This window comes from Crassostrea angulata, chromosome 5, assembly GCF_025612915.1.
Source record: "Crassostrea angulata isolate pt1a10 chromosome 5, ASM2561291v2, whole genome shotgun sequence".
Taxonomy (NCBI): Eukaryota; Metazoa; Mollusca; class Bivalvia; order Ostreida; family Ostreidae; genus Magallana; species Magallana angulata.
In genome coordinates this window covers 60,124,411-60,151,485 of record NC_069115.1, presented here as the reverse complement: position 1 = coordinate 60,151,485, position 27,075 = coordinate 60,124,411, and the positions used below count along the sequence as shown (strand labels likewise).

At 33.6% G+C, this 27,075-nt stretch overlaps 3 protein-coding genes across 5 annotated transcripts in view; all 3 read left to right on the top strand.

The window, feature by feature from the left end:
* Positions 1–9,095, top strand: part of LOC128182921 (phosphatidylinositol-binding clathrin assembly protein-like) — a 29,313-nt gene extending 20,218 nt beyond the window's left edge. Inside the window, exons 16-23 of one of the 2 annotated variants that reach the window (XM_052851699.1) lie at positions 2,182–2,214; positions 2,452–2,493; positions 2,640–2,684; positions 3,665–3,818; positions 4,287–4,467; positions 6,361–6,405; positions 6,937–7,153; positions 7,372–9,095. In XM_052851699.1, the coding sequence (XP_052707659.1) occupies positions 2,182–2,214; positions 2,452–2,493; positions 2,640–2,684; positions 3,665–3,818; positions 4,287–4,344 (332 nt within the window). In that variant the 3' untranslated portion in view covers positions 4,345–4,467; positions 6,361–6,405; positions 6,937–7,153; positions 7,372–9,095. The remainder of the gene's footprint in view (positions 1–2,181; positions 2,215–2,451; positions 2,494–2,639; positions 2,685–3,664; positions 3,819–4,286; positions 4,468–6,360; positions 6,406–6,936; positions 7,154–7,371) is intronic. The other variant, XM_052851700.1, reaches the window with a different exon arrangement.
* On the top strand, positions 310–2,174 carry LOC128182922 (uncharacterized). The gene has a single exon (XM_052851702.1). It carries the CDS (start codon positions 663–665, stop codon positions 1,110–1,112), a length of 450 nt encoding a protein of 149 aa, XP_052707662.1. The 5' UTR covers positions 310–662; the 3' UTR covers positions 1,113–2,174.
* Positions 9,096–21,419: 12,324 nt separating the features above from the next.
* The window catches only part of LOC128182949 (slit homolog 2 protein-like), a 434,673-nt gene continuing 429,017 nt past the window's right edge, over positions 21,420–27,075 (top strand). For both annotated transcript variants that reach the window (XM_052851734.1, XM_052851733.1), the window contains exon 1: positions 21,420–21,747. In XM_052851734.1, the coding sequence (XP_052707694.1) occupies positions 21,533–21,747 (215 nt within the window). In that variant the 5' untranslated portion in view covers positions 21,420–21,532. The remainder of the gene's footprint in view (positions 21,748–27,075) is intronic.

Sequence of the window (27,075 nt, the reverse complement as noted above, 5' to 3'; positions counted from 1 at the left end):
TTTAAGATTGATTTAAACACAAGATCACTTTAATCTTACCCTCTGTATAAAATTTATTATCAGGATAATAATAATTAATTGTAATATACAAATCATAAAGTATCTGTTTACAATATATTAACTTTCATAAGGATCTTACAGGTGACAAAATGTAAATGTTTTTTTTAAAACTATTTTTCTTAAGTTAATGATGTCACTACCACCTCTTGCCTCACTGATCACTTCTTACCTCTATGATAGATATGTAATATCCAAATCAAGAAAAAAGGCTTTGTTCACCATAGACTTCATCAGGAACAGCATGTTACAGAAGACATAAATATCTTTTCATACAATTTCTTCTATAATTAATGATGTAACTACTGTGGAATCATTAGAATTCATGGTGGCCGAATTTTCGTGGTTTTCGTGGTTAGCCCTCCCCCACGAATTTACGTCCTCCACAAAACAAGTTTTGAAAGCGTTACTAAAACTGAAAACTAACACATCCACGAAATTACATCCCCACAAATAAGCAAAAAACCAACAATCAACGAAAATTGGCCCCCAAGAATTTAATTGATTCCACAGTATCACTTTTTGGCCTCACGTGTCACATATATCACATAGAGCATTTTTCATGCATACAGGTTTATTTATCATCTTAACGATCGAATGCAGAAATGAAGTGGGACAAGTCTTTTTTTTATCGGAGGGAGATAACTGTATTGTTTTGTTTGTTCACGCTATCAGACCTGCTGTCACATGATGAGGATGCTGCAGGATCTCTAGATCCTACCTTAGAATCTCTAGATCCCATTCTGCCTATGACAACCACTCGTTCCCCCACTGTTACTACCTACAGTGGACTCGCCTCGGGTGGTATCTTTAGTGTGGATGATGCCGAAGTCGACACAGATCTGTCCTCCCTCTCTGCTATGACAAGTTCTGATGTCCACGGCTCTGGTCTATTGGAGACCTCCAACCTAGCCACTCTTTCTTCTTGGGGAACGGGAACCAGCATCTTTGGAGCAGGTGGTTCCCTGATAAGTGACCAGGGCACCCCTGGTCTGCCCAAGGGTAGGGGCTCCGTGAGAGGAAACACTGCAGGTTTATTGACCGTCCTCTGGTAGAAGTAGATGAGTGAATGTCTAGGATCCTTTGTTGTCGTGAGATCACTCCGTAACTCAGTCTATTACTGCACTCTCTCAAGTCCAGTTTATTTGTCTCAGTTTGAGTTTCATTTTTTTGTAACTTTAGAGAATTTCTCAGAACTTTGATTTAGCAATTAGAATTCTTTGTGTTATTGATATAAGGTATTGATAGATTAGTGTCTTTCAGTTTCTAGCTATCTGTTGATTTGTTTAAAGACAAGTTTGTATAGGCTGATTCTGTTCTACAAATATATATACCGGTATCTAGAATTAAGCAGAAAATATGTGATGCATATCGATTATTCGTTATTCTTGTCTTACAGATATGTAGTTTTCATTGCAGTAGTTTTGTTTCTGTGAAAAGCTGTTAGTAATTTTGTAAGATTTGTTCTGAAGCTGTGGTTAAAGTTGTAGTTAAAGTATTGTAACCAAATATAATGAAAACAAATGTTTATATATATCTGTATTAAATTATATAAACCTGTACATAGACATCCAAGCATTAAGATCTCCTGTATAAATAAAAACAGAACAGCTAGATAAACAATGCATACACAGATTTACACCTGTTAACACTAAAATCCTCTGTAAAAAGAAATTCAGAACAGTTAGATATACAATATAAACACAGATTCACAGCTATAAACAACACTAAGGTTCATGTAAGTAATGATTGTAGGCCAAAAACTGCCCATTCTGTCAGATATTGTACAGGCCGAGCAATGTCAGCGCCAAGGATGGTACAATATCTGACTGAATACAGATTTATACAGATATACAGCCTTTTAAAATAAAATTATCTCTAATCGCATGTACTTATAGCTGTACACAATGATACAAGTAGACCTATTTTACAGCAGATAATATCAAATGTAAACAAATAGACCAATTTTACAGCAGATAATATTTTCAACTGTAAACAAGTAGACCTATTTTACAGCAGATAATATCAAATGTAAACAAGTAGACCAATTTTACAGCATTTAAAGCTGTACATTTTTTAGTGAGATAATATCTTCAACTGTAAACAATAAGACCTATTTTTCAGCTTTTCCTGGACCTCCCATGCCGACTAGTCCAGGTTAGTTCAAGTTTCAGTTTTGTGTTCTTTGGTACACAGTGTGGCTATAGGGATGTTCTGCAGTGGAGCTAACATCTTAACTTTGCTTCTATTAATCCGAGTGAATTAATATATATTATTCTATATTGATGTTGCAAAAAAATAATTAAAACACATTTAGTGTCATTTACGTTTTGTGTTGAAAATTTGAAAACATTTACTTGCTATATGAAGACTGAACATTTTCTGCTTTGCAAGCTCTCCATCAGAGGAGTTTAACTCCAACCATGAATGAGTCAGGTATCCACCAATACATTCTACAAGTCTTTGTGCTCTGCATAGTAAAGTAATTGGTTGATTTGAGATAAGAAATAAACAAAGACAAACTACATTGTGTAATGTGATTTATTCTGTACTGAGAACTCTGAACTGTTTACTTTCTGCAGCACCGGGCCGCCTAAGTCCCGCCCTCATCTCTTCTGACCAATCAGGTGACAGTCGTAGAACTACGTTCCTTTCTCAGTTCTCCAGAGTTGGTTTTTGTTCTTCTGTTACACAGTTGTGTTTGATTACATTATCAATATTGAGTTGTGTTCAGTGAACCTTTTTATTTTTTTAAGTTATTATGATTTTCTAAGTTCACATACAAGATAATTATCTCATAGATATTCACATTGTATAATGTACATATATTATGTGATATTTTGCTACACATGTGTTAGCTATAAATGGCTAGAATATCAATTCACTTTTCTGGATAGTATGTACTTCAAAGGAATCTTGCCTCACGTGTGTCTGGATAGCGGACAATTACGTAGCTTGGGGACCCTTTTGCATTTCTTGATATTTGATGAAAATGTAAACTATGGCCCCCACACAGTTCATACTGTAATTATGGATACTGAATATCATGCCTCATTTTCATGTACATTGAGGAGAATGGATACTTATATATTGCCATGCTTCATAAACATTTCAGTTTTATGAATAGTTATATATTATCAGGACTTACACACATTCTCAGATAACTAAGATGATGTCTTGCATCTTGTTATTGTTAAACACGTTTCCTATTATGTCTCAAATCAATTTCTTGATATAAATGGATGCTTAAATGACATCTTCTTGTATATTTCTTGATATTACTAAGTACTTGAATATTTGACATTGTATTTAGTATATTTAGTATACTTCAAACTCAGTAAAATGCTTGCTTCTTCCGAACAAGTCATTTCTTCATTTCATTATCATGTCTAGTACATTACAGGTTCATTTATGAACCAAATTACCTCACATTTTGTAGAGACAAACAATTTCATAACAGCCTTATTTGTATGAGACAGGTATATTTTTTTTTTTGCTGTGTGACTTAGTTGACTTGTCCTCTTACTTTAAACAGATAATGATTCTCTGGTTTTCAAAATATAGAAAGTTGTACAAACATTTTTATTGTCTGCTTATTTTGTTGCAGGATTTGATGCCTTTGGGGAGGTCCTAAAACCAACCTCCAATGTTGGGATGAACAGCGCCACACAAGAAAAACTCATCAACAAAGATCTGGATTCCAGTCTGTCACAGCTAGCTGGAAACCTCAACATCAAAGGGTCAGCGTCGCAGGTCAAAAAGTGAGTCAATGTTGCAGAGGTTACTGGTCACAAAAGTAGGTCAACTAAGTATGTCAAACTTTCAACTATCAGAGGCATGCTATGAATTAAACTGAAAATTTGGTTAATTTTGTTTGCCAATTTTTATACACCTGGTAGAACTTTCACATCGCCAGGAATGGAGATTGTAAAAATTGTCATATGTGCTCTAGACGGTTTTTTAAGTATACATAAATCAGTAATCAGGCAAAGGTTTATATAATAAACACATGGTATATGACAGCTTTAATAAAAATCAGATTCAAAAGCGAAAAAAATGTTTGGATACGTTTTCAATATTGTTCAATTTCTGTCACGGAAAGAGAAGCCGGTATAAGTCTAAGTATGCTGTGTTTATTTTATGCCATATTGGGTTTATGTCTACAATTCAATTTTTTATCAGTGAAACATTCTTCAGTTACAGTCCAAGTATGCTGTGTTTATTTTCAGACAACAACATGACTGGCAACCGAAGGGTGAACAGAAGAAGACGGGTGGTCAGAGCTAGCAGGGGCTACCCCCCAACATCTCTTCCTCCACCTGGACCTCACCCAGCTACGGACAGCCCATGGTAAATAGTCAGTCCAATATGACAACACAGTCTACAATGATAAACTCTCAGCAGCCTCCGGTAAATATAGACCCCCTGTTGTCTTGTTCAATGTTGTCTCCACATCCCCACCTTCTACCGCCTCTGCTTACCCGCTGGTCTGCTGGTTCCATGGTTAGTTTACCTGGGTTGTGTGGGGTGTCACGATGTGCTGCACTCATGCTAAAATCCTGAAAACACCGTCACATAGGTATAGCAAGGGCAGGGATTCTGTTACCCCAAATCTTTTTCTACAGTCAGTAAATTCAGGATGAGCTAGTTGGTGACAAGTGAAAAAAATAGTTTTGCCTTTTTTTATAGGGGCTGCAAGTTTTTTTCTATACAACTACAACATTGAACAATCTATCTAGATTAAATTCTTAGATTAATTTTAAAAAATGCTAAGAATGAGTGAGGTTTATGCATGGTATTATTTATTGACTGCAATAAGCTTTAAGAGGGTTGTTAATAAATCTTTCTTCTTAGAGATTAGCAAATGCTACATTGGGGAAATTCTTGATTAAAAACTGTACAACATTATCTTTCTAATACAGAAATCAAGATTATATGATGTTTCAGATTTACTCAAAATAGCAAAGCTTAATAGGTTGGTTTGGACAGCGAGCTATTAATTATTTATGGAACAGGAATAAACTCAAACACAAAAGTATTTAGAACTACACACTTTGTCAAATTTCATATTGTATGAAGGCTTGTACAATTTCACTTTGTATTAATTCTTGTCTAATTCCACGGAGTACAACATTTTGTCCTTTTTTACAGTGTGGTGTCTTTCTTGTTCAATTCCATATACAGTAGTTTCAAGACTTTTTTTTCAAGTTTTTCTACAGCCTACATATTATGTTTTGTACAAATACATGATGTATTAAGTCTTGTCCAATTCCATGCAGTATTAAGTCTTGTACAAATACATGTTGTATTAAGTCTTGTACAAATACATGATGTATTAAGTCTTGTCCAATTCCATGCAGTATGAAGTCTTGTACAAATACATGATATATTATGTCTTGTACAAATACATGATGTATTAAGTCTTGTACAAATACATGCAGTATTAAGTCTTGTACAAATATATGCAGTATTAAGTCGTGTACAAATACATGAAGTATTAAGTCTTGTCCAAATACATGTTGTATTAAGTCTTGTCCAAATACATGAATTATTAAGTCTTTTCCAATTCCATGCAGTATTAAGTCTTGTCCAAATACATGATGTATTAAGTCTTGTACAAATACATGAATTATTAAGTCCTGTCAAATTCCATGCAGTATTAGGTCTTGTACAAATACATGAAGTGTTAAGTCTTGTTCAATTACATAATTACATGCAGATTCAAGTTGTGTCCAGTTCTATAAATTTTCAATTAATTTCTATCAGACCAGAGGGCAATGGAGAAGGTTTAAGTTTAATTTGGGTTGGATTAGTTTTTAGTTTGTCATATGTTGTTGTTGTTTTTTTTTTATATCTAGATTTGACTCTTTATTTTTCTTGCTGTTGTTGGGTACATATAAAACTTGTTCTTTAGTTGCACAGTTCTGTTACACTTTGTGTTGCTTCTGTCAATTTGTTGTTGTGTAAGACAAAGAGGATAAAACAGGCCCCGGGGCCATAAAACTTAGATGAGCTTACTTTTGATCTAGGTCTCACTTTTACAAAAGAAACATATAGTGGAAAAGTGAGACTGAGATCAAAAGTGAGCTCGTCTAAGTTTTATGGCCCCAGGACCAGAACTGATATAGAAATCATTCAAATGTCTCTGGAGTTATGCAACAATGCGAACATTTTTGCTGATAATTACATTCTGTCTTCTAAATGTGCCTTATTTAACAGTTTCCTTACGTAATATTTGGTAAGCTTTTTTACATGAAAGGAGGTAAGCATCATGTTCATTTTCCTTTTGAAATTTATTTGCAGATGATGGCACCAGTGATGGGATACAATGTTCAACCAATGATGCAGGTAAAGAATATAAATGCTGACATCTTTGTATCGGTAAAGCCAGACAACTTAAAAATATTGACCAGAATATATACTTAACATAAATGCTGAAACCTTTGTATCAATAAAGCTAGACATCTTTTAAATACTGACCATAAAACATACGTTAGTAGTCATACTGTGGTTCAATCTTTTGTGTAACCATGGATTTGTCAAAAGGAGTTATAATAAATTCTTAACTATCATTATTTCAAAGAAAATCAACTTTATATATATCTCAGATCCTTGTATATTTTGTAAATGTTATTATGTTTATCCTTTCCAAATTAAAAGATGTGTTAATCTTTTGTTTCCCTTTTTGGAAATATTATGATCTTAGGCATTTTTTAAAATTAAAAACAAGTTCCTTTGGAAAATCTGCTGGATTTAGGTATACCTATACCTATATAAAAAAAATTCTTTTGAACATGTGTTGGTCCTATGTATTCCCCAAATTGAAAACTACATATATCACCTTTGAAATTTTTTACAAAAAATGTATGTTATGTACAGCAACCAGGCATGATGGGAGTGAGGCCAATGGGAATGCAGCCCGCCATGGGAATGCAGCAGCCAATAGGAATGCAACCTGCTATGGGTATGCAGCAACCCATGGTGTTTGGCATGCAACCTGCCATGGGAAACATGATGTCACAGCCGCGCCCACCCGCACAAACCAATCAGGATCCATTCGGAGCGTTATGAGATTCCATTAGTAACCATAATTCAGGTAAATACAAGAAAATATATAGATCTTTGAGTCTCTTAGTCTTCAATAGAAGTCCCTGGGGAAAAAATATTGCCGAAACAAAGTATGTGCTTGTAATATATTGGTGCAAGTGACAGTTATGTTTGATGTTACAATGAACATAATGTCCTATTTTGTTGACAAATATTTCTTTGTATTGCATTTAATGACTTTTCTAAACAGATTGTTCCTGATTTCAGGGAGTCGTAGTCAAATGAGTGTTTGTGAACCAGAAATAGGCAGGGATCAAGAATGTGTGTCATCACCATGGCAACCATCAACTTCAACATTCCTATTCAATCCATATCTGATCTATGCATGTGAAAAAAAAATACACTACAAAATTTGATTGAATCTGACAGGGACAGAACAATATCAATTACATCACAGTGACAATAAGAGGTCAAGAATAAAAACACTTGACCTTTGACCCCACCAGTTGTAGAATGACAAACTCCACTCATGAAATTATAAGCCTAGTCATTCAGTGGTGCAATCTTAAGTAACTGTGGTGATTGCGAAGTAAGCGACTGAAGCACTACCTTTTATCTTATTGGAAATGGTACCACTCAGTTTTAATCAATGTTTATAAAATCTTCTTGTTATCAACAAGTTGAATTTCAAATTTGTTCTAGAAAATCTAGATTGTAAATAATCATGAGGGAAGTGAATGAGATTGAAAGAATGGTTGTGTTTATTTTCTGTTGGCATGGTAACTGTGTTGCCATGATTTTGTTATGGTGATTATCTGACATGATGACTTCTTAGATGTATTCATTTAGGTTGTTTCTTTCTGAAATGTGCAGGCTTATCATGATTTTACAGACACTATGAGGACCTTCAGAAGATATATATTGGCAGTGTGTTTATTAGATAGTTGTATTTATTTGGAATTAAGCACACAATGTATTGAATGGTAGATGGCTGTTCCTTTGTACACCCTTGTAAGAATTACTGTATGAGTGCTAAGCAAATTTCACTGTTATGTTTATTTGTTACATGTGTATCGTATGTGTTATTGTAAAGTCAATGGGAAGTATTCTTATTTGTTGAAGTTTCCTGGCCTAATAATGCCAAGAAAACATTTAAAATCATTAATACACACATATAGTATATATCCATGTATTATTCAGTGTTGTAAGGACCATTATAGAACTGTATGGGCTGATTTTCACAGATGACGGGATACACACAGTGTATAGGGGTAGTTTTTAGTCCTTGGCACACTATTGTATGCATGGAAGTTGCCAGCATCACTTGTTTCCAAATTGTGGTTGAAACATGACACATTCCAAACCCAGCTTCTGTCTATGTGATAATACAACTGTATAAATTGCCCCGCTCTGACGGCACAGAAAACTTTATCAAAGTATTAATGATGCACAAGTGTTAATGACTTCTCAGAACAAAAAAACAGATTTTTTTTCATGTGGAATACTTAAGGCATTTTGAAGTTACATTTATTAGAAGCAATTGTAAAAACAAATGGGAAAATGTCTGCTAGCAAAGCAGAAAGTTGCAAAAGCTTACATGTAACAATTCATGAATTGGTTATTCAGGGGGAAAGTTGGTATATTCTCGTAGTATATATAGACAAGGAGAAATTGATAAGAGTCAAAATTGACGATTTTACAGTATTTTTGTTTCACATTATTCTTGAAATCAAAAATAGCACTTCAGCTTTATAAGTTTCAATTTGAAAAAAAGACAGAATTTAAGCCATGTTGCTGTGTGGAATCTCTGATGACAATCAGCCAATATTGAATGACTGATCATGCCATAAATCTATGTGATAACATGTCAGCCGTGTGGAGTACATTATATACAATCTGTGACTGTGTTTCCAGTCTTTTGGTAGGAAACTGTTTCTGTTGACCAGATGTAGTAGTTCCTCTAGACACAATAAACTCATGCTGCATCTCCACTTTCTTCAATTGTCGCCCTTTTTCCAGCCGCTAAAGCCAACATGAAATAAACAAAGCACTTGGTCGCCATGTTGTTTTGGATCAGTCCTTAAGGAGGCTGGGTGGTTAACAAATTAAGCATCAAATCTACAAAACGACCCTGAATTTATGAAAGTGAATTTTGAAATTATAAACTTTTATAAGATAAAGAAAACTTTGAAGAAACGTTTTGAAAAATAAAAGTATATGACAGCCACACTTGTAAGGAACATCCAATGAAAGACTGAAATACAGGCACACATATTTAAAAAATCCACGGTGATTGAAGAACGTTTTCAATGCAGTGTCGTACTGATATATTATCGCACATGCGCAAAATATATACTGTAGAAGATCGGGCAGTGATATAACTATGAAATCTTCTAGTTACAACGGACGAACCTCTGTAGATAATTATGAAAATCTTTTAATAAAGGATCTGTTTACTCAAGAATTATTCCGGGGGTTCTATTCACAAAAAATCGAACCAAGTGATTATAGTCTTTTTTCTAAAATTTGGATAATTGTCAAATATAAAATCCAAATGTATATTGATTTTAAACTTTGTCTTCGTCTTTGCAATATAACATATTTTTGTTTCTGCTGTTGGGACAATTAACATGCGTAGTAGCGACCCCCCCCCCCCCCCCCCCCCGGACACACACGCGCATTTCCACCATGACCAACACATTTTATTCAATTAAATAAAACACAGCTCATTGAACCCTCAAAAGCAATGTCCATTAGCAGGAACGTATATACACTGTACTAACGAGATAGACAACTTCTACATTCGCCATATTTACTTCCCATACTATAACGTGAGCCTTAACAAGTTTGTATAACTATGTTCATTCAGGTTTTTAGCTCACCTGAGCTGAGCTATTCTGTTCACATTTTGTCCGTCGTCCGTCTGTCTGTCTGTCTGTGTGTCTGTCCGTCTGTAAACTTTTCACATTTTAAATTTCTTCTCTAAAACCACTTAACCAAATTCAACCAAACTTTGCTCAAAGCATTCTTATGGAAAGATGAATATAAATTGCAGAAATGAAAGAAAAATTTTCATTGAAAGCGGAGAAAAAAAAAGGGGGGGGGGTGCATTTTAAAAAATCTTTTTCTCAAGAACTACTGAGGCAAATTCAACGTGATTTAGCATGAATAATCCTGTTCAGAAGGAAAATATAAATTGCAAAAATTTTGGGCTAGTCTTTTAAACACCATCACCAGTACCGTAAATTCATGTGGTGCACTTTGTTTACATGTAAAAATGGCGACTCTCGATCTCGATCTCAACATACTTGATTTTCCGAGGTCGGTAGCGTGTTTCGGAGAACGTCTGAGGCAAATAAAGAGGCGATATCAGTAGTAAATTGCATGAAGAATTTAATGGTACTAATTGTTTTTACAGAATTTGCGTATAAATAAGGTAAATCAGTCCAAAACTAGCGCACGTTTTTCTTCGCATTAAATATACATTTTTTTCAATGGGTGGCCCTGTAGCTCTCCGGTCTGTCAATATTTTTTTTCCCGGAGAGCTACAGTTCTGCAGCTATACAATGAGTAATGTGAAATGTGAGTAAATAAAAACGACATCGTTAAAACAGTTTCCATAGTTCTGACACATTTCTTTTGCGGGGATAAAAGAATTATCGCTATTCCTAAGAAAATATTACAGCGGAAAATTATCCTGGTTTGTAGCCATTTGTTATTTTTGAGTAAAAATGAAAATAATGGGTGGGCCACAGTAGATTAGAGTGATGTGCCTGTCAATACGATAACATTGATTTTTATAGGTCTTAAACATGTTACCTGACAACATTTTTCTTTCCATTGTATTCATCAATCAAGTGTAAGTAAAGTTATAAAAGTCACAGGTTTACGCGAGGTAAACAACAGTCATTTTATTGTAATGGAGAAGACAAAATAAATTGTTGAATATTTTTAATTTGACAAATTGAGCGCATTGAGGTGCAATTTTCTTCCATACATATATACATGTAGGATATCTTTGATAAAATACAATAAGTATTATATTTTAAAAAAAGATACAATAACTAGTAAGTAGTTGAGGAAGAAAATGTACCTATATAATGCTCTCATATATTTTGATCGCTTTATTAAGTGAGGGAGGGGGCAGAGCGAAAATACAGGGAATTAGAAGTTATATAACAGTGTACCCCTACCAAATATTTAGTTCTATATCTGGCGTAGGATTTTCTTATTCTGTGTAAAAACAGTATTTCATGAAGGTACAATGTCAAAGATTACGTGTATGCAAAAATAAGTGTAAAATTCGAATACTTTACAATATTTATTTTTTTGTTATTCTACAGAGGGCTATATGGCATAACATCTTTTGAACGCCCATTGCTGCTAAGGTGAGCGATGTGGCCCCATGGGCCTCTTGTTTTTAAAGCGATCTTGTTAGACCATCCTTGTGGAGGCACTGTATTCGAGAACTTGTGTCTCAGCTTGTTAAAAGCACCGAATGTTTGACCAAAGATCACACTTGTGTTTATATTTACCAGCACTGCGATTGGATCTGCTACTCGCAGCTGCAGCCAATCATAAAACAGAGCTTGTCACCGAGTTTTCGTAATGAAATCCGCCAAGGGCTTATGGGGCGCAAAGTTGCTAGCGAAGATGCGCAACAATGGACTTGGAAATAGTTGAATTCCTATACTATATCATACTATGGTTTCTCCAATATGATATTAATACCCCCGCAAACGAAGTTTTTCTTTTGGGGGGGGGGGGGGGGGGGGGGGGACGGGGTGGTATATAGGACTCACCTTGTCTGTCCGTCCGTCCGTCCGTCTGTCTGTGCAAAATTCGTGCCCGGTCCATATCTTTCTAATGGAGAGACATTGGAAGTTCTCACTTCACATAAAGATTACCTATGACCTAAAGGTGTGTCATGACCTCGACTCAAGGTCATTCGGGAAAGGTCAAGGTCACTGGCAGAAAAAATTGCAAAATTCGTGTCCGGTCCATATATTTCGTATGGAGATACATTGGAAGTTCTAACTACACACAAAGATTGCCTATGACCTATGGGTGTGTCTTGACCATAAGCTAAGGCCATTTAGGCAAGGTCAAGGTCAATGGCAGAAAAAAATGCCAAAATCGTGTTTGGTCACCCGGGACTTTATTTTTTATTTTTTGATAAATTATCCTTTTATGACAAAATTCTTATCTAATTTATACATTCATTGCCCAAAATTACCTAAAACAACCATCGCATTTTTTAAAAATCAAACACGAATTTTGCATTATTGTCTGCCAATTCCCTGACCTTGCATTGGATAAAGGTCATGACTCACTCCAAGGTCATTAGCAATCTTTGTGTGAAGTAAGAACTTCCAATGTCTCTCCAAACGAAATATTTGGACTGAACACCAATTTTGCATTTTTTTCTACCAGTGACCTTGACCTTGCCCGGATGACCTTAGCTTATGGTAGGTTTATATGTAGGTTTGTGGTCCAATTGTTCGCCAAGTCGTTGGAGGCTCTCCTGTGAAGTTGCTAGGACAAGTTCAGTGGATTATATCACAACAACTCCACTACTTTATCATAAAGGTCCTTCTTTGAACAACGAAATCATGTTTTAAAAAATGATACTCCAACGATCTATAAATTTTTTTGCAGCATACCACCTTGAAAAACGCAATTTGTGCAATTGATACTTTTCAAAGAGAGACATTTGATAATGTCTTGCATTCTGGTTGGTAGTTGATTTTAATCAACTCTCCTATGCACTTACTCGGGCAAAGCGAAAGTGAAACAGTGTTTGGACCTAAGCACAAATCAATACCGCTGACAACACTTAGTTCTTGAAAATAATAGATAAATTCGATGCTATGTATTCTGAAGCATGGTTTTTCACGAAAACCTATTTATTAATACCATGAAAATAATAAGATTTTAAATTGTACAAACAGTTTAGATATTTTTTAACGTCGTATGTATTCCTACGCTCTCGTTCAACCAGACGCTTGGCTGTCTCCGTTAATATCCGACAAAACAGAGTCTCTCTTGCTTGTCGGAAATAAACGGAGACAGCCGAGCGTTTGGTTGAACAAGACAAGAGTTCAATCTAGCCTGGATCCATACAATTTCTCAGAAATATTTCGATTACTGATACTACTTGCCATGCAAATTCACATATCGTTGATTTTAAATAAATGATTATCGATAAAATCAACTCCCGTCAGTACTTCAGTACTTCGATTTTTCAATTGTACGTAGGCTGTAAATAATTTAAACATTTTTTTTTTTTGGGGGGGGGGGGTTGTTTTATGTAATATTAGTATAATAAGGCCATTAAAGTGAAGCAAAAGTTTCCTTCCATGGCCAAATGTGTAGCTAATTAATGATAATTATTAGCAGATGAATAAAGTGCATGGTGTGACCCCTCCCCCGTAGAATTATAATATAATGGATAAGTAGGTTGTACACAAATTGCGTGGTGTGGAATGTGAAAAAGAGTTAATGACCGATGAATGATGAAATCTCATGGCGTTAGTGGAGGATACTATTCTGTTTTATTGTGTGAATGCTTTATATGTATATGTGAATGTTTATATATATATATATATATATATATATATATATATATATATATATATATATATATATATATATATATATATATATATATATAAACCGTTATCACACAGGAGGCGCAGATTAAGGACATATTCCCGTAAAGAGGGGGGTCAAGGAGTGTTCATATTTACTAGTGGAGTCCAAATCCTTTATTTTGGTAACTACATGAACCTAAGTATTCCATGCTCCTCCTCTTCCATTAGTGCTTGGTACATTCAAAAATGATATTAAAGTATTTTGTATGATTTGGTATTACAGCACGCGCTGCTTACATTACTTTGGCATTTGTACATTGATGATCTTATTTATATCTTCTTTGTATAATTTTAGGATTTTGAGAGTTTAGATGAAATATTAACATTCCTTGTCACTGTCTGATCTGTTTGTGTTGTAACATTGGCTCCAGTCTCTACATGAACGAATGTTAGAGTCTGCACAAAAGGAAAAAATATATTTGCATAGATGATTAAGACGGCGCGATCAACTCATATTTGTTAATTCATTTTTAGAAAGAAAATAGTGCAGACAGTTTTCATGCATTTCAGTTAATATGTATTATAAAAACACGCATTAAATCCTTTTAAGTCGTCTGTGTATAAACAAAATTCTATTTAGAAAATAAACAAATAGTTTTATTGATCAAAATATTCTTGCTCGGGTTCAAATGTGGAATAAGTTACGTAACTGAAAGCCCAGCGCCGTTGACGATTCAGTTGGTGTACGAGCTCATTAATCAATACAAGAGGTTGATGGTGGAATCGAAATTAAAGTTCCAAAACGCAATGTGCCATTTTTGAAAAGTTGTGAAATTTATTTGGACAATCTTTCACCTTAGTACTACCAAACTTCATGCGCAAGCCGGAGTTAAAATCGGGACGGGTTATACACAGATGTTTTACAAATTAAATAGGTGTTTCATTGGCTTCCAGTCTATAAGCGGTATGACTGCTGTTCGTCTCTGAAGAAATTTGTACAAAGAAAATAAAAACAAGTCTAAATTTGCCTTCTCGTTCGTTAGCTCTTTAGTTGATTTAACTGAATTTAAATCTTAAACAATGCATTGTAAGCACAATGTATAATAGATTATACATTTTGGAAGACTTATACATCATATAATATATAAAATCTTATCGATTGAAGAACCAAGTTAAATGTTAATGTTCATGTTTTCCGGCTTAGTTGGAATCAGGCTTGGGGTGAATTACATTGTAAAATAATGCATTACATTACCATTACTTCATGAATTAGGGCATTAAACTACCATTACCATTTCTTAATTTCCTTGAAGTAATGCATTACATTACCATTACATGAGTACTTTGTGAAAAGTCATTAAGTTTTAAAAAAGTAATTTAAAAACTATATAAAGAGTTTTTGTAAATATTTCATAAATAAAACATGCTTAAAATATTTACAGGTTCATGTTCATGTTTACTATTAGGTTCAAATTTTATGACTTATACAAGATTGCTGTTGCACTTGTAGTTCTCAAAGTAAGGTTGGTCCCGTAACATTTACACGCTAATGGCGGAGTTTACAATCACTGTTATGTATGTCTCTGATTTTCGGAGTATGATTTTTAATGAAAGGAACGGTTTTATCGTAATTGGTGTAGGTGATGCACGAATTTACGCAAACAGAAGTAAGTGACGAACGGATTTATTTTTACCTATTAATTCTGCATAAATCGCAAATGAAGAAAATCGTGTCAGATAAGTCGGTCTTAAAAATCAAAATGGCGACCGTGACAAATCTTTTTAATGTCAAAGTTCTTGGAATCTTATTGTAAATAATATTTTTAACGCCAGTGCCTGTGTTTGTTATCGGTATACAAATATTCACTTCGTTTGTTAATTCAGCAGTTTTAGAGTTTTCGGGGTTTTCATAAAACTTTTATTACAGATATACCGTCCGACTTGTGGATTTTCCCTTAGATCACAAAATTGGATAAATCTAATGATTAAAATTATCGAATTTGATATAGTTGTTTGATTTTCCCGTTAGTAGTAATTTTTAAAATTTTTCCTTGGGGTCTTATTTTACATAATATACCGTTGTGTCAATTTCTACAATTATGAAGGCCGGAATAGAGTAAAATTTAGACAAAGTATCAGACAATTACAAAAAACCCGAATTAATATAGATTGTAACAAATAATTCAAACTCATAAATTTTGAAAGCATATTCGAGGAAATCCAGGACAATTACAAATTCAAACTTTCAAGACCCCGTCTTTCAGTACTCTCGGTACTTTGATTTGTTTAATGCGCTTCGTTTTTTTTGTGTCGTGTACTATTTCAATTATTCTCTACCAGACTTTGTGGACTACACGTATTAAACTGTTGTTGCTGATGAAGCGACATTACTAAGTGGTCATACAAGTGGGATCAAAATCAAGGCACATAAATAGTACCAACACTTTCATTTTTCTTGTGGAACGGATGCATTTTGTATCACGCCATTCGACTCCGGAATAGAACCACTTTCTACTAAGGAAACGCTCTTCAAATCTTGAGATTAGGACGGTTTGGTATCGAGTGTTGACAGTTTTGATGCAAATGTAGATCTATTGTTAATCTTTATATCAGGGAAATAACCAGCGACCAGGGAAAGTCACAAGTGTTTGACAAGTGTCTTTTATGGAAAATCCATTCTTGTGTTCATATATTTAGATTAGGACGGTTTGGTATCGAGTGTTGACAGTTTTGATGCAAATGTAGATCTATTGTTAATCTTTATATCAGGGAAATAACCAGCGACCAGGGAAAGTCACAAGTGTTTGACAAGTGTCTTTTATGGAAAATCCATTCTTGTGTTCATATATTTAGACCGTTCTCCTTAAAATACATTCTATCTTTACATCAAGGAAGATTTTGTGTGGTGGAAGAGAGAGAGAGAGAGAGAGAGAGAGAGAGAGAGAGAGAGAGAGAGAGAGAGAGAGATTGATTTCCCCCAATACGACAAAGAGCACACGGTGGGTGTGACTGGTCAGCATAGGATGCTCACTCCTCCATGGCACCAGATCCTACCTCTATCTATTTGGAGGTCCGTGTTGCTCTACACTTGTATTTCGTTTTATGGATTTTTGAGATGATTCACAGTTTGTTATTGTCATTTTTTCATGAAGAGAGACACAGAGAGAGAGAGAGAAAGAGAGAGAGAAGTGTGCATAAATCTTTTCTTCAAGAAAATTGAACAAAGGTTTTATTAGTTATAAATTATTCACCCATTACATGGTTTAAAGAATATTTATTTCTTCTCTTCAGCGTTTTACTCTAATTGCCAATTCAACTCTGAAAGAACAATTTAGGGTTTTGAATGGCTATTTCACTGCGTAAAGAGCAAGAGAATTAATAAACATGTCATTTTGTGCCTTTCAAATTTATAAATTTGAAAATGAAAACGGGTTTTTCTTGTTCTCATTGATGTTAATTATTTCAAAATTATATGAACAATAATAAATATAAACCCTTGGCTAGCGAAGATGGAGTAAACGACACCCTTAATGATCAGAGTTTTGGACATCTGGCCTCTGGAAACCCCTAATTACGTAACATATGACTTTGGTATGGTACCGTATAGATAAACAAGTTTACAATGAACATTTTGGTTCTATAATAAATTACAATTTTTTTTTTCAGTAAAGATTTATTATAAAAAGACTTTAGAGCCCTCTTGGCCCCTTATTTGAGGGACGAACCCTTATTTCTTGATATCAAATAAAGGTCTTGTAAATATAAACACATTTTGTTCAACAAGTGTTCAGAAGCTGTTGACTTTTCTAAAGATATCTAAACAAATGTGTTTTAGGAGCCGACCCCTAAAATCCTTACTAGGTCCACTAACAAAAATTATTTAGGTCCCATATTTTTAAGAACATTATTTTGAGCAACTATTCTCCTACAATTCTTTTCGAAATATTTCTCCTTTTCTAGATATTAAAGATCAGAGTTTTGGAAATCTGGCCCCTTGAAATTCCCTAATTACGTAACATACGACTTTTTGAATTGGAGAACTCAAATCCCGAGTAAACGACACCCATAATGATCAGAGGTTTTGGACATCTGGCCCCTTAAAACCCCTAATCACGTAACATACATGTATGACTTTGGTATGGTACCGTATAGATAAACAACTGTACAATGAACATTTTTGGTTCTATAACTGATAAAAAGTTATTGTTCATAGAGTTATTGCTAAAATTCTTTAGAGCCCTCTTGGTCCCAAATTTGAGGGACCAGTCCCTTTTTCTTGAAATGAAATAAAATTCCTAGTTAATCTATACAACTTTTGCATAGCATTTCTTAACAAAATATTTACACATTAAAAGCTAGGGCCAAAGATGTGCAAAAATTTCGTGAAAAAAAAAATGGACCCAATTTTTAAGCTCGGGCGAGCTTCGCCGCCTTGCGCATTTTTCAAAATATCAAATAAATAGGATCATCTACAGACATTCATCTACTATCCCTGAAAGTTTAACATTTCTATCGCAATTATTTTTGAGAAGTTACATAGACAAAATGGTCCTTAAAAATTCAAAAATCAAACCGGAAGTGACGTCACGAGCCAGAAATTTTATGTCAAGTACTTTTGGTGCTCAACACGTCCTGTAAATTCATGCAAATCCTTTGAGTGGTTCACGAAAAATAGCGTTCGAAAAAAGTCAGAAAAAAAAATCACTAGAATTTTGTGTCAGTTGTAAAAGCTTGATTGAAAACATTTACACCCCTCTTGGTCTCTAATTAGAGAAACCAGCCTCGTCTTCTTGCTATCGAATGAAAGGTCGTTTAATTCTTCAGATATTTTTTTTTTTTAGAAAATCGTCACCGTTCTTGATATATCTGAGAAAAAAAGGTTTTAGGGGATAGTCCCTTATCTTTATCTTCTTATTAGGGCCGCTGAACCAAATTTTGAGGGTTACATGTTGTAAAGTACATCGTTTTGAGCATCTTTCCTTCTATACTGCATTTCAAAATATTTTTCGTTTTTGAGTTATAGGTGGTCATAGTTTAAGACTCTTGACCCCTTAAAACCCCTTATTACATAACACATGTTTTTGTTGTACTTGCACATAACAAGAACAATAAACTGCAAAAAAAAAAAAAAAAAAAAAAATATATTTATTTTTTGCATTTGCCCTTTTGCATTTCAGAAAGTTACTCCCACACAATCTGCAATATTCAACAACAATATTCTGCAATATTCAACATCATCCATATCTGAAATCTTCTGAAGCTTTCATTTGACAAGCAGCTTGTATTTGTCATATTTGCTCAAGAGCACATTACCATTATGCCGGTATACTCAATAAGAACCTTTAAACTTTCCCGTGCACAGTTTGAACGCCAGAATGAATACATATCGAACTCGACTTACCGACGAAACCTTAAGCTTGGCCCTTATTCTTGTTGGCGTTTCCACCAAAGAAAATACTTTTATTCTAATTCACCGAGTTCAACCGAAATAAATTATACATGTATATTCATTACATTGCTTGGAGACATAACTGTAAGATAAACAAATCTGCCTCTATAACCTTTCATTAAATATCCCTCCGTAAAGGGCTACAGATGAAATACTTTAGAGCTCTTTGGTCCGTAATTAGAGGGACCAGCCCCTTTTTCTTGATATTAAATAAAAGGTCATTTAAATCTTAACACATTCTGTTCAACAAGTGTTTAGAAATTTGTTACCGTTCTTGAAATATTTGGGAAATAACGTTTTGGGGCCCTTCTATCCATTTAGGGGCAGTTTATGAAATTTTGAAGATTGCATATTATTTAGTAGATCATTTTGAGCATCTTTTCTTTTATACTGCGTTTCAAAATATTTTTCCTTTCTGAGAATAGGGTGATCAAAATTCTGGACTTTTGGCCCCTAAATACCCCTAACCAAAGTTTGAAGGTTGCATCTTGTTTAGTACATTGTTTTGAGCATCTTTTTTCTATACTGCTTTCAAAATATTTTTCTTTTTTGAGATATAGGTGGTCATAGTTTGGGACTCTTGACCCCTTTAAACTTCTTATTTCATAACACTTGATATACTGTAAGATAAACAAATTTGCTTCTATAACCATTTACAAAATATCCCTCAGTTAAGGGATACAGATGAAAGACTTTAGAGCCCTTTGGTACCATAATTTGGGGACCAGCCACATTTTCTTGATATTAAATATAAGGTCATTTAAAGCTTAAAAAAAGGTTTATAAAATTCGGATTAATATTTATTAGATCTGAAAGTGTAATGAAAATCGGCTAAGCCATTTCCGAATAATCGCCTGCACAAATTTTGTAAGAAAAAAGAATAATAGGGAAAAAAAACCAAACGAAAACAATAAGGTCTTCCGTTGGAAAACGCAAGACCTTGATAAAAAAAAAGAAACAATAGACTAACAAGAGGGTCTTTTGTCGGAAACGGAAGACCCTAATCATCGTAACCAGCGCAACAATAGTAAGGTCTTTCGTTGGAGCGGAATACGTTAATAATCTTATAACCAGCACAGTAAATGTAAGGTCTTTCGTTGGAACGGAGGACCTTAATAAGAAAAGTAAAATTTAGCCCGAAGGATTATTGATTGTTGTACTTTTTGTGATTTTTTCTTCAATCGACTTTAGAATGACGTATTCTTAAAAAAAAATAATTCAGTTTTATAAAATGTTATTGTTTATATAATAAATGAGAACAATTTATTTCTTTATTGAATATTTCTATAGCCATATGGGATTTTTTGAATTTTTCGTGTTTTGGAAAGTTTGAAGTATCGCTATGCAATTAACAAAACATCAACAAAGGGAACTACTAATCAGTCATCATCAGATTAATACGAATTATTTAAATACAAAATTTAACGCAAAATATTACACATAAGTAAATTAATATGCAAATTAATAAATATTCTTGCTATTCCCTTTGGTGGAAATTTGCATGGTTTATCAAAGTTTTCATTTGCTGTAGAGTTAATAATATACAAGGTATACAAACAATATATCAATAAATCGGAAATCTCATAAGCTTTAAAAAACGGTACAACTAGTTTTCAAAACCTATATATTGTACACTCATTTTGATGCGTCTTCAATATAATTCAGTTTGAGGGTATTTTCAGCTGTAATCACGTATGGACACAATGTCCACAGCCGACTTACTGTACATGTGTATTGGTATATTCTTTGAATTGCTCTTTATATATGCAAAGCAATGATATCATAATGCTAGAGATATCAAAATTAAACTCTGTATTAAATGACTGATAAGTTTTGATGTTTGCATTTTTCCTCTCGGTTTCTACAGATAGCGTGTACATGCAATGCATAAATGTTATTAAATTTTTAAAATAACTGAAATAATGAATTTTTAACCTTCGTTAGAATTCAAACTAATATTTTCATAACATTATTTTTGAAGTTTTTTTTACATTATTTTACAAGTTCAGCTACTGATTCGAAATGTCCGAACGTGACCCGCAATACACTCAACTGTTATAGTCGCTGTCAAAGTCATTGTATCTCACAAAGTCAATCTCACAAAATATCTTTTATGTTGGTACCAAACAACTAAACATAAACCTGGATAATAAATATTTTGCAGTCATGTTATAAAATGGAATTCGGACAATTTATGCATCACATACGTGGATAAACCCCACTATGATTTGTTAAAGAAATCAATGTTTACTGGTCATGCGCGATGTTATGCGCAGTGCATGAGGAAATCTTAACTATTTCTTTCCTTCATAGAACTTTGCTATATTCTCATGTAAAACGGATATAATCGCACAAAAAGTTCTGATAGTATTTCTTAAGTAAAGGAATGGGGTTCGATTTTACGAATCGTTTGGTCTATGGAACTTTTTTCATGCTGTGGACTGTTTTACTTAACACTGTGTTTTCTGACATGACGACTGTCGCCTGTCCCGCTCCCTGTGAGTGCAGACCGACGAGTTCGTGTACGGGGACGTATGTGAATTGTATGAACAAAGGATTAAAGGAGGTCCCGACCGGCATACCCAAGGATACATGTAATCTGTAAGTTATAGTCATATTGGAAAATGTCAATAATTGTAGATATCATGTTGATAATGATAATTGAAATATTGAAGAAATAAAGCAAAAAGTACGAGTTTTGGTATTGACTTGCATAATAACCTCAGATTTCAAAACATGTTTTAAAATATGAAAGCCAGGGCGTTAGTCTTTATTTCAAACCAAAATTTGAGACCAAAAAAGGTTTGCAGTTATTTATGATATATCTTTGCATCATATTCCAGTAAACCTAAAGGGTAGTTTGAATGCTTTTTATTACTACACTTAAATTATTTCATTTGAGAACATGTTGTGTAAATGTGTAGGGAGGTCTTAGAAGCAGCCGCATTGAGCTCTTCAAACAATTGATACACAATGACTATAAGTAAAACATGTAATTGAGACTATGTATGTATTGATACTTTTATGATCAGTGCGAGGTTAAGATGTTTTTCTGATGTTATAATTTACTAATGCATTTAAGTTGACCCTCTGATCCAGGGGGAAGGAGAATACGGGGGTTGGAACCCTGGTTTGAAAATGAGAGAGAGAGAGAGAGAGAGAGAGAGAGAGAGAGAGTATAAAAATATTATATTTTGTTTTATATATAACAACAACCAGACTTGTGCCAAACTTACAACATTTTAAGAACCTTCACCCTCAATGAAATATTTATGTCTTATATCGGGTCGAGCGGAACATTCCTTGTGTACGAATGAGTTAAATGATTTGAAACACCAAATGCCAGTTTTCCTTTTATTCGTTTTTTAAAATTTATTTCACAAAAGTTGAATGTTCATTTAAATGTAATGTCTGATAAATAAAAATAGATCGATGAAACCATTTGCAACTTGAATCTTTGTTATTCTTACTAATTTCACAGAGATTGAGACAGTCACAAATCAGTGCCATGATATTTGAACATCACTGAGTATTTTGTCATCTTTTTTTTAAGCAAACGGATTTGTTTTTATCTTTTATTTATAAAAACAAAGTATGGAATGACTTCAGTTATTAGCGTACAGACATTTTGTATAATTCCTATTATTTATATTAATGCTGTATACAAATGTACATGCTCTCATTGAGATGACTTTTAAAAAGTCTTTTACTTATTGGTTGTCTTAAAAGAAACATATTATCATATACATAAACATAACATGTTTGATTTTGGTAGATAATTTGTTATTGTTTATGAAATAAAGAATAGTCGATAATCTCTAAAGACGCATACATGTAAATAGGACCCATTGCGCATTGGATTCCTGTGCATGCTATATGAAAAAAGAAACTTCGCCAAAAGTCATTCTTTCTTTTTCTCATTTTGCTTTAACTTCTTTATTCTTCTGTACAATTACACATGATTGTCACTTAAGTGATTTCAATTCAATGGTTATCGTATTTTACTTTAATGCGTTTTTAATTCGCCATGTCTTGCTTGATTCTATGTTGCATTAATATTTGTTTAGTCCGTAATGATTTAAATTGCTTCTTTCATATTTACTGATCGTGTTCCTTAGTACATTCTTATACCTAATTGTGTTTTAATTAAAAACCTAAATTCTGCAATCAAATCGTTTAAATGATAAGCGGTAGTGTGTTCGCTGCAACCCCCCCCCCCCCCCCCCTTGTTCCGGTTTATTTAATACGCAGCAAGCTTAGTAAGATTGCAGGATGTTTCGCTCTTAGAGAGACAATTCGGGCCGATTGTTTTGCTCCTACGTGTATCAATAAAAGATACAATGAGTTCACCAAGTTCTATAATAGAATATCTATACTACTATATTAAAATAATAGACTCGAATTTTTAGTCTTAAATACCGAGAAATCGGAAGAATACTGTCTTTTGTTTTATATATTTTAAACATCTTTGGTACTTGAAGATTACCCATTTGTTTTTATTTTTTCTCAGTTAAGCCTCGCTAATTAATAATCAACGACAATTCCTCTAAAAATCCCGGAAATCACCTGGATTTTTTGGATTTTACAATCTTGCGCTTGCGCAATACATTCACGCTAACGGGATCTTTAGTTTAGGCCTATATTTGTTTCCACAATATCACCTCTCCCTGAATAAACTCAGAAATGATAATACAAATACGGGTAAATTTTCATTGGACTTTTGCTATATATTCTGTTCATATAAATTAATGATTTCTTACGAGAGAAAGTATAAAATAACAAATATACATTTCAACTAAGCACTTACTTTCATCTTCGTGATGACAAAAAATATTGATTACATGCAAAAACGTTACATTATATTTGTTAGGAGAGTGAAGATCGAATATGTTTTATCGTAAAAATGAATAATGTCCTACAGACCCAGTTTTACAAAGAATATACGTGTACGTTGGTGAAAAGGTGTTGAGTTCTTCCATTCTATGGATTAAATGTTTTAGTTGAAAGAGATTTGCAGTCTCATAAAGGTTTGTTGTGATGTATTTGAATTTTATTTACAAGGCAACATCATTCATTAACTTTCTCCAAAATCGTTCCGGAGCTATTCTGCAATGTTCTGCTACTTTACGGGTATAAGTAAGGGATGGGCCTTTCTCGAGACACAGTTAGGTTATTAAAACTAAGGAAAGTGTAGTGAAATTAATAGCATTATTGTAGGCTTATAGCTTTGTTATGTAAATGTCAATAATAAGGTGTATCGATGTACCTATTTCTAAATGTCCGATATGCAATGTCAACCCGTGCACACACGGGTCAAAGTCTAGTATGCATATAATAATCATTTTCGCTAGCTTGGCATCAGAAAATTAGCATAGACACCTACAAAACTAAATGGGGACTACACCTTGAATGAAAACATGATCATGTGCGATACAGATACATGTTTATTTCAATAAATTCGTAAATGTGTTTGAATGAAAATTGAAGTTAAAAAATTAATATTTATTAAGTCAAAATATGAATGAGATATACTTTATTTTGAATTCAACTAAATTTGTCCAGGATCGAAACGTATGTTTCTCTATCCTACGCTTATTGCCATAAATAAAACTCGTAACGTTCTTAATTTTGTTTACTTTTTATGTGTAAATCAATATGTATCGTTGCCGATATTGTAGATTTTTTTTATATTTTACGCGAGCACTTATTTCGCATTGTTTTTGTTTCGTGTTAAATTGCAAGAATGTTAAATCATGGAAATAGCGAGCACCAATAATTTCATAAAGTTAACTGACAACAGTTTACTGCATGTCTGAAAAATTAAAGCGTAGTGGAATAAAAAAAAGGTGTCCCATTTTAATGGGAGTGATATGGAAATGAAAACGTGCAAAGGTATCAAATCGTGAACCTTGATTAATTTACCCCTCAACTCACGTTTCTTTTACTGAAATCTCAATAGAAGCACTATTTAAGCTTTAGACTTTCTCTCACAATTTAAGACTATTCTCGTAGCATTTTCTTCATGTTTTTAGTATAGTATAGTTTATTAGCTCAAAACCACATGGTTTACAGGCATTGTATAAATACAATTTATAATGTTTAATAATGTTTTTAAAGCACCCACTATTTTTGTCAAGGCCAAATTGATCATTTAATAGATTTTCAAGTTCCTGAAGCAATAAATTATAATGTAATTTTGTCAAAGAATAAAATCAGGCAAAAGTTAGATACTCTTAGGTTTCATTAAAACTATTATAGTTTGCGTCTAAATTAAATAAGAATGTAATGACTCAAAATGTGTACACATGTTAATACAATGAGTTGGCTCATTTGTATCATGGGTTATTTGTCGACAGGTGTAAAAATACACACGTTAATACAATGAGTTAGCTCATTTGTTAACATGGGGTATTTGTTGACACATGAATAATTTAGCGCTAGTATATATGTAGCTCAAATGCCACGGAGTTTTTAAATAAGCAGCACACTAACTTTTTTTTTATTATAAAAAACTTCTTTCATGTTTTTGAGCGTTCTCTAAAATTACTAGTGTCTTATTAGCACACTGGCGTCGGAAGCAAATTGAAAGGGGGGGGGGGGCTAGACTAATCCTCAGAAATATTGAGGAAAAAATAACTAATTCCCAAAATCATGCAAATCCTAATCGGGGGGGGGGGGGGGGGGTTGGAGTATACCTATACTTCCAAAAAAAATCTTACCTACCAAATCCCCCCCCCAAAGGATGAAATTCCTAATCGGGGGTTGGTTGGTTAGTATGCCTATGACTCCAACGTCTTAATCTTTCAAGGTAAATTTAGGAACAATTATCTTTCCTGCGAGAAAAAGTGGGGGGGGGGTGGGGGGGCTATGATGCTACGCCCCTTATGGTTAGGTCTAACTTTGCAAAAAAAAGCCAACCCCCCTAGCCCCCCCCGGTTCCGACGCCTATGTAGCCGGAATGCATCTACATGTATTATAGCTGAGCAGGTTACATTATATTCTTATTGCTATTTACATATTATATTAGATGTTGTACTCACAATTTACATGTATTTACCCTTTGTCAATTAAGATTTTTTTCCAAAGAAGTGGGTCAATACCCCTCCCCCTCCCCCAAAAGTGTATATTTATATTAAAAAAATCTGGCTCCATAAACTTTTGGACAACTAAATTAAATTGGAAAACAAATTAAAATCTAATCAATTATAAATACTTATCGTTTTTTTTTTGCACGAACTTGTAATCAATGCTAGCTTTAAATAATCTAAACCAGTACATGTACATCGCTAGCCTGCATACGTAATTAAAATATGAGATAATTTATAGGTTTTGTAAACTAAATTTCAGAAGTGAATTTGGCTTTTAAAAATTATTTTAATATTTCATCATTAATTGTTACAATAAACATGTACGCTATTTTGAACACATTTTGATAACACAGAGAAAGTAGCCGATTAAATGTTTATCTGTTCTTTACAATTTTGTAGCACTAAAACTAATGTAGACTTGAAAAAAAATATTTTATTTCAATTTCTATTCTGAATGATCGGATCGACACTTTATAAGCATCTATTAAATAATACTGCTATTTTATCTAATAAATTATATTACCGACAGATCACAGGAGAAACAGAGTGGGGGCAAAAATAAGGCGGTGCTTATATTGTATAAATTCATATATTTGAAACAATTTAATGACAGTCGTAAAGTTAACTTGCATTTGCTTTTGCGCTTAAATCTGTATGCACCACATTTTGTAGTTATATGTAAACATTTTCTTTATTTATAAAATGCAGTTAAAACAATTCAAAGTGTCTATCTAATCTTTATGAAATTGATGCAATGAAAATAGTCTGGAATAATAGACGGATTAAAAAAAAAACTAATGACATGCCATGAATAATTTCTTCTAATTATTCTAACTTGAAT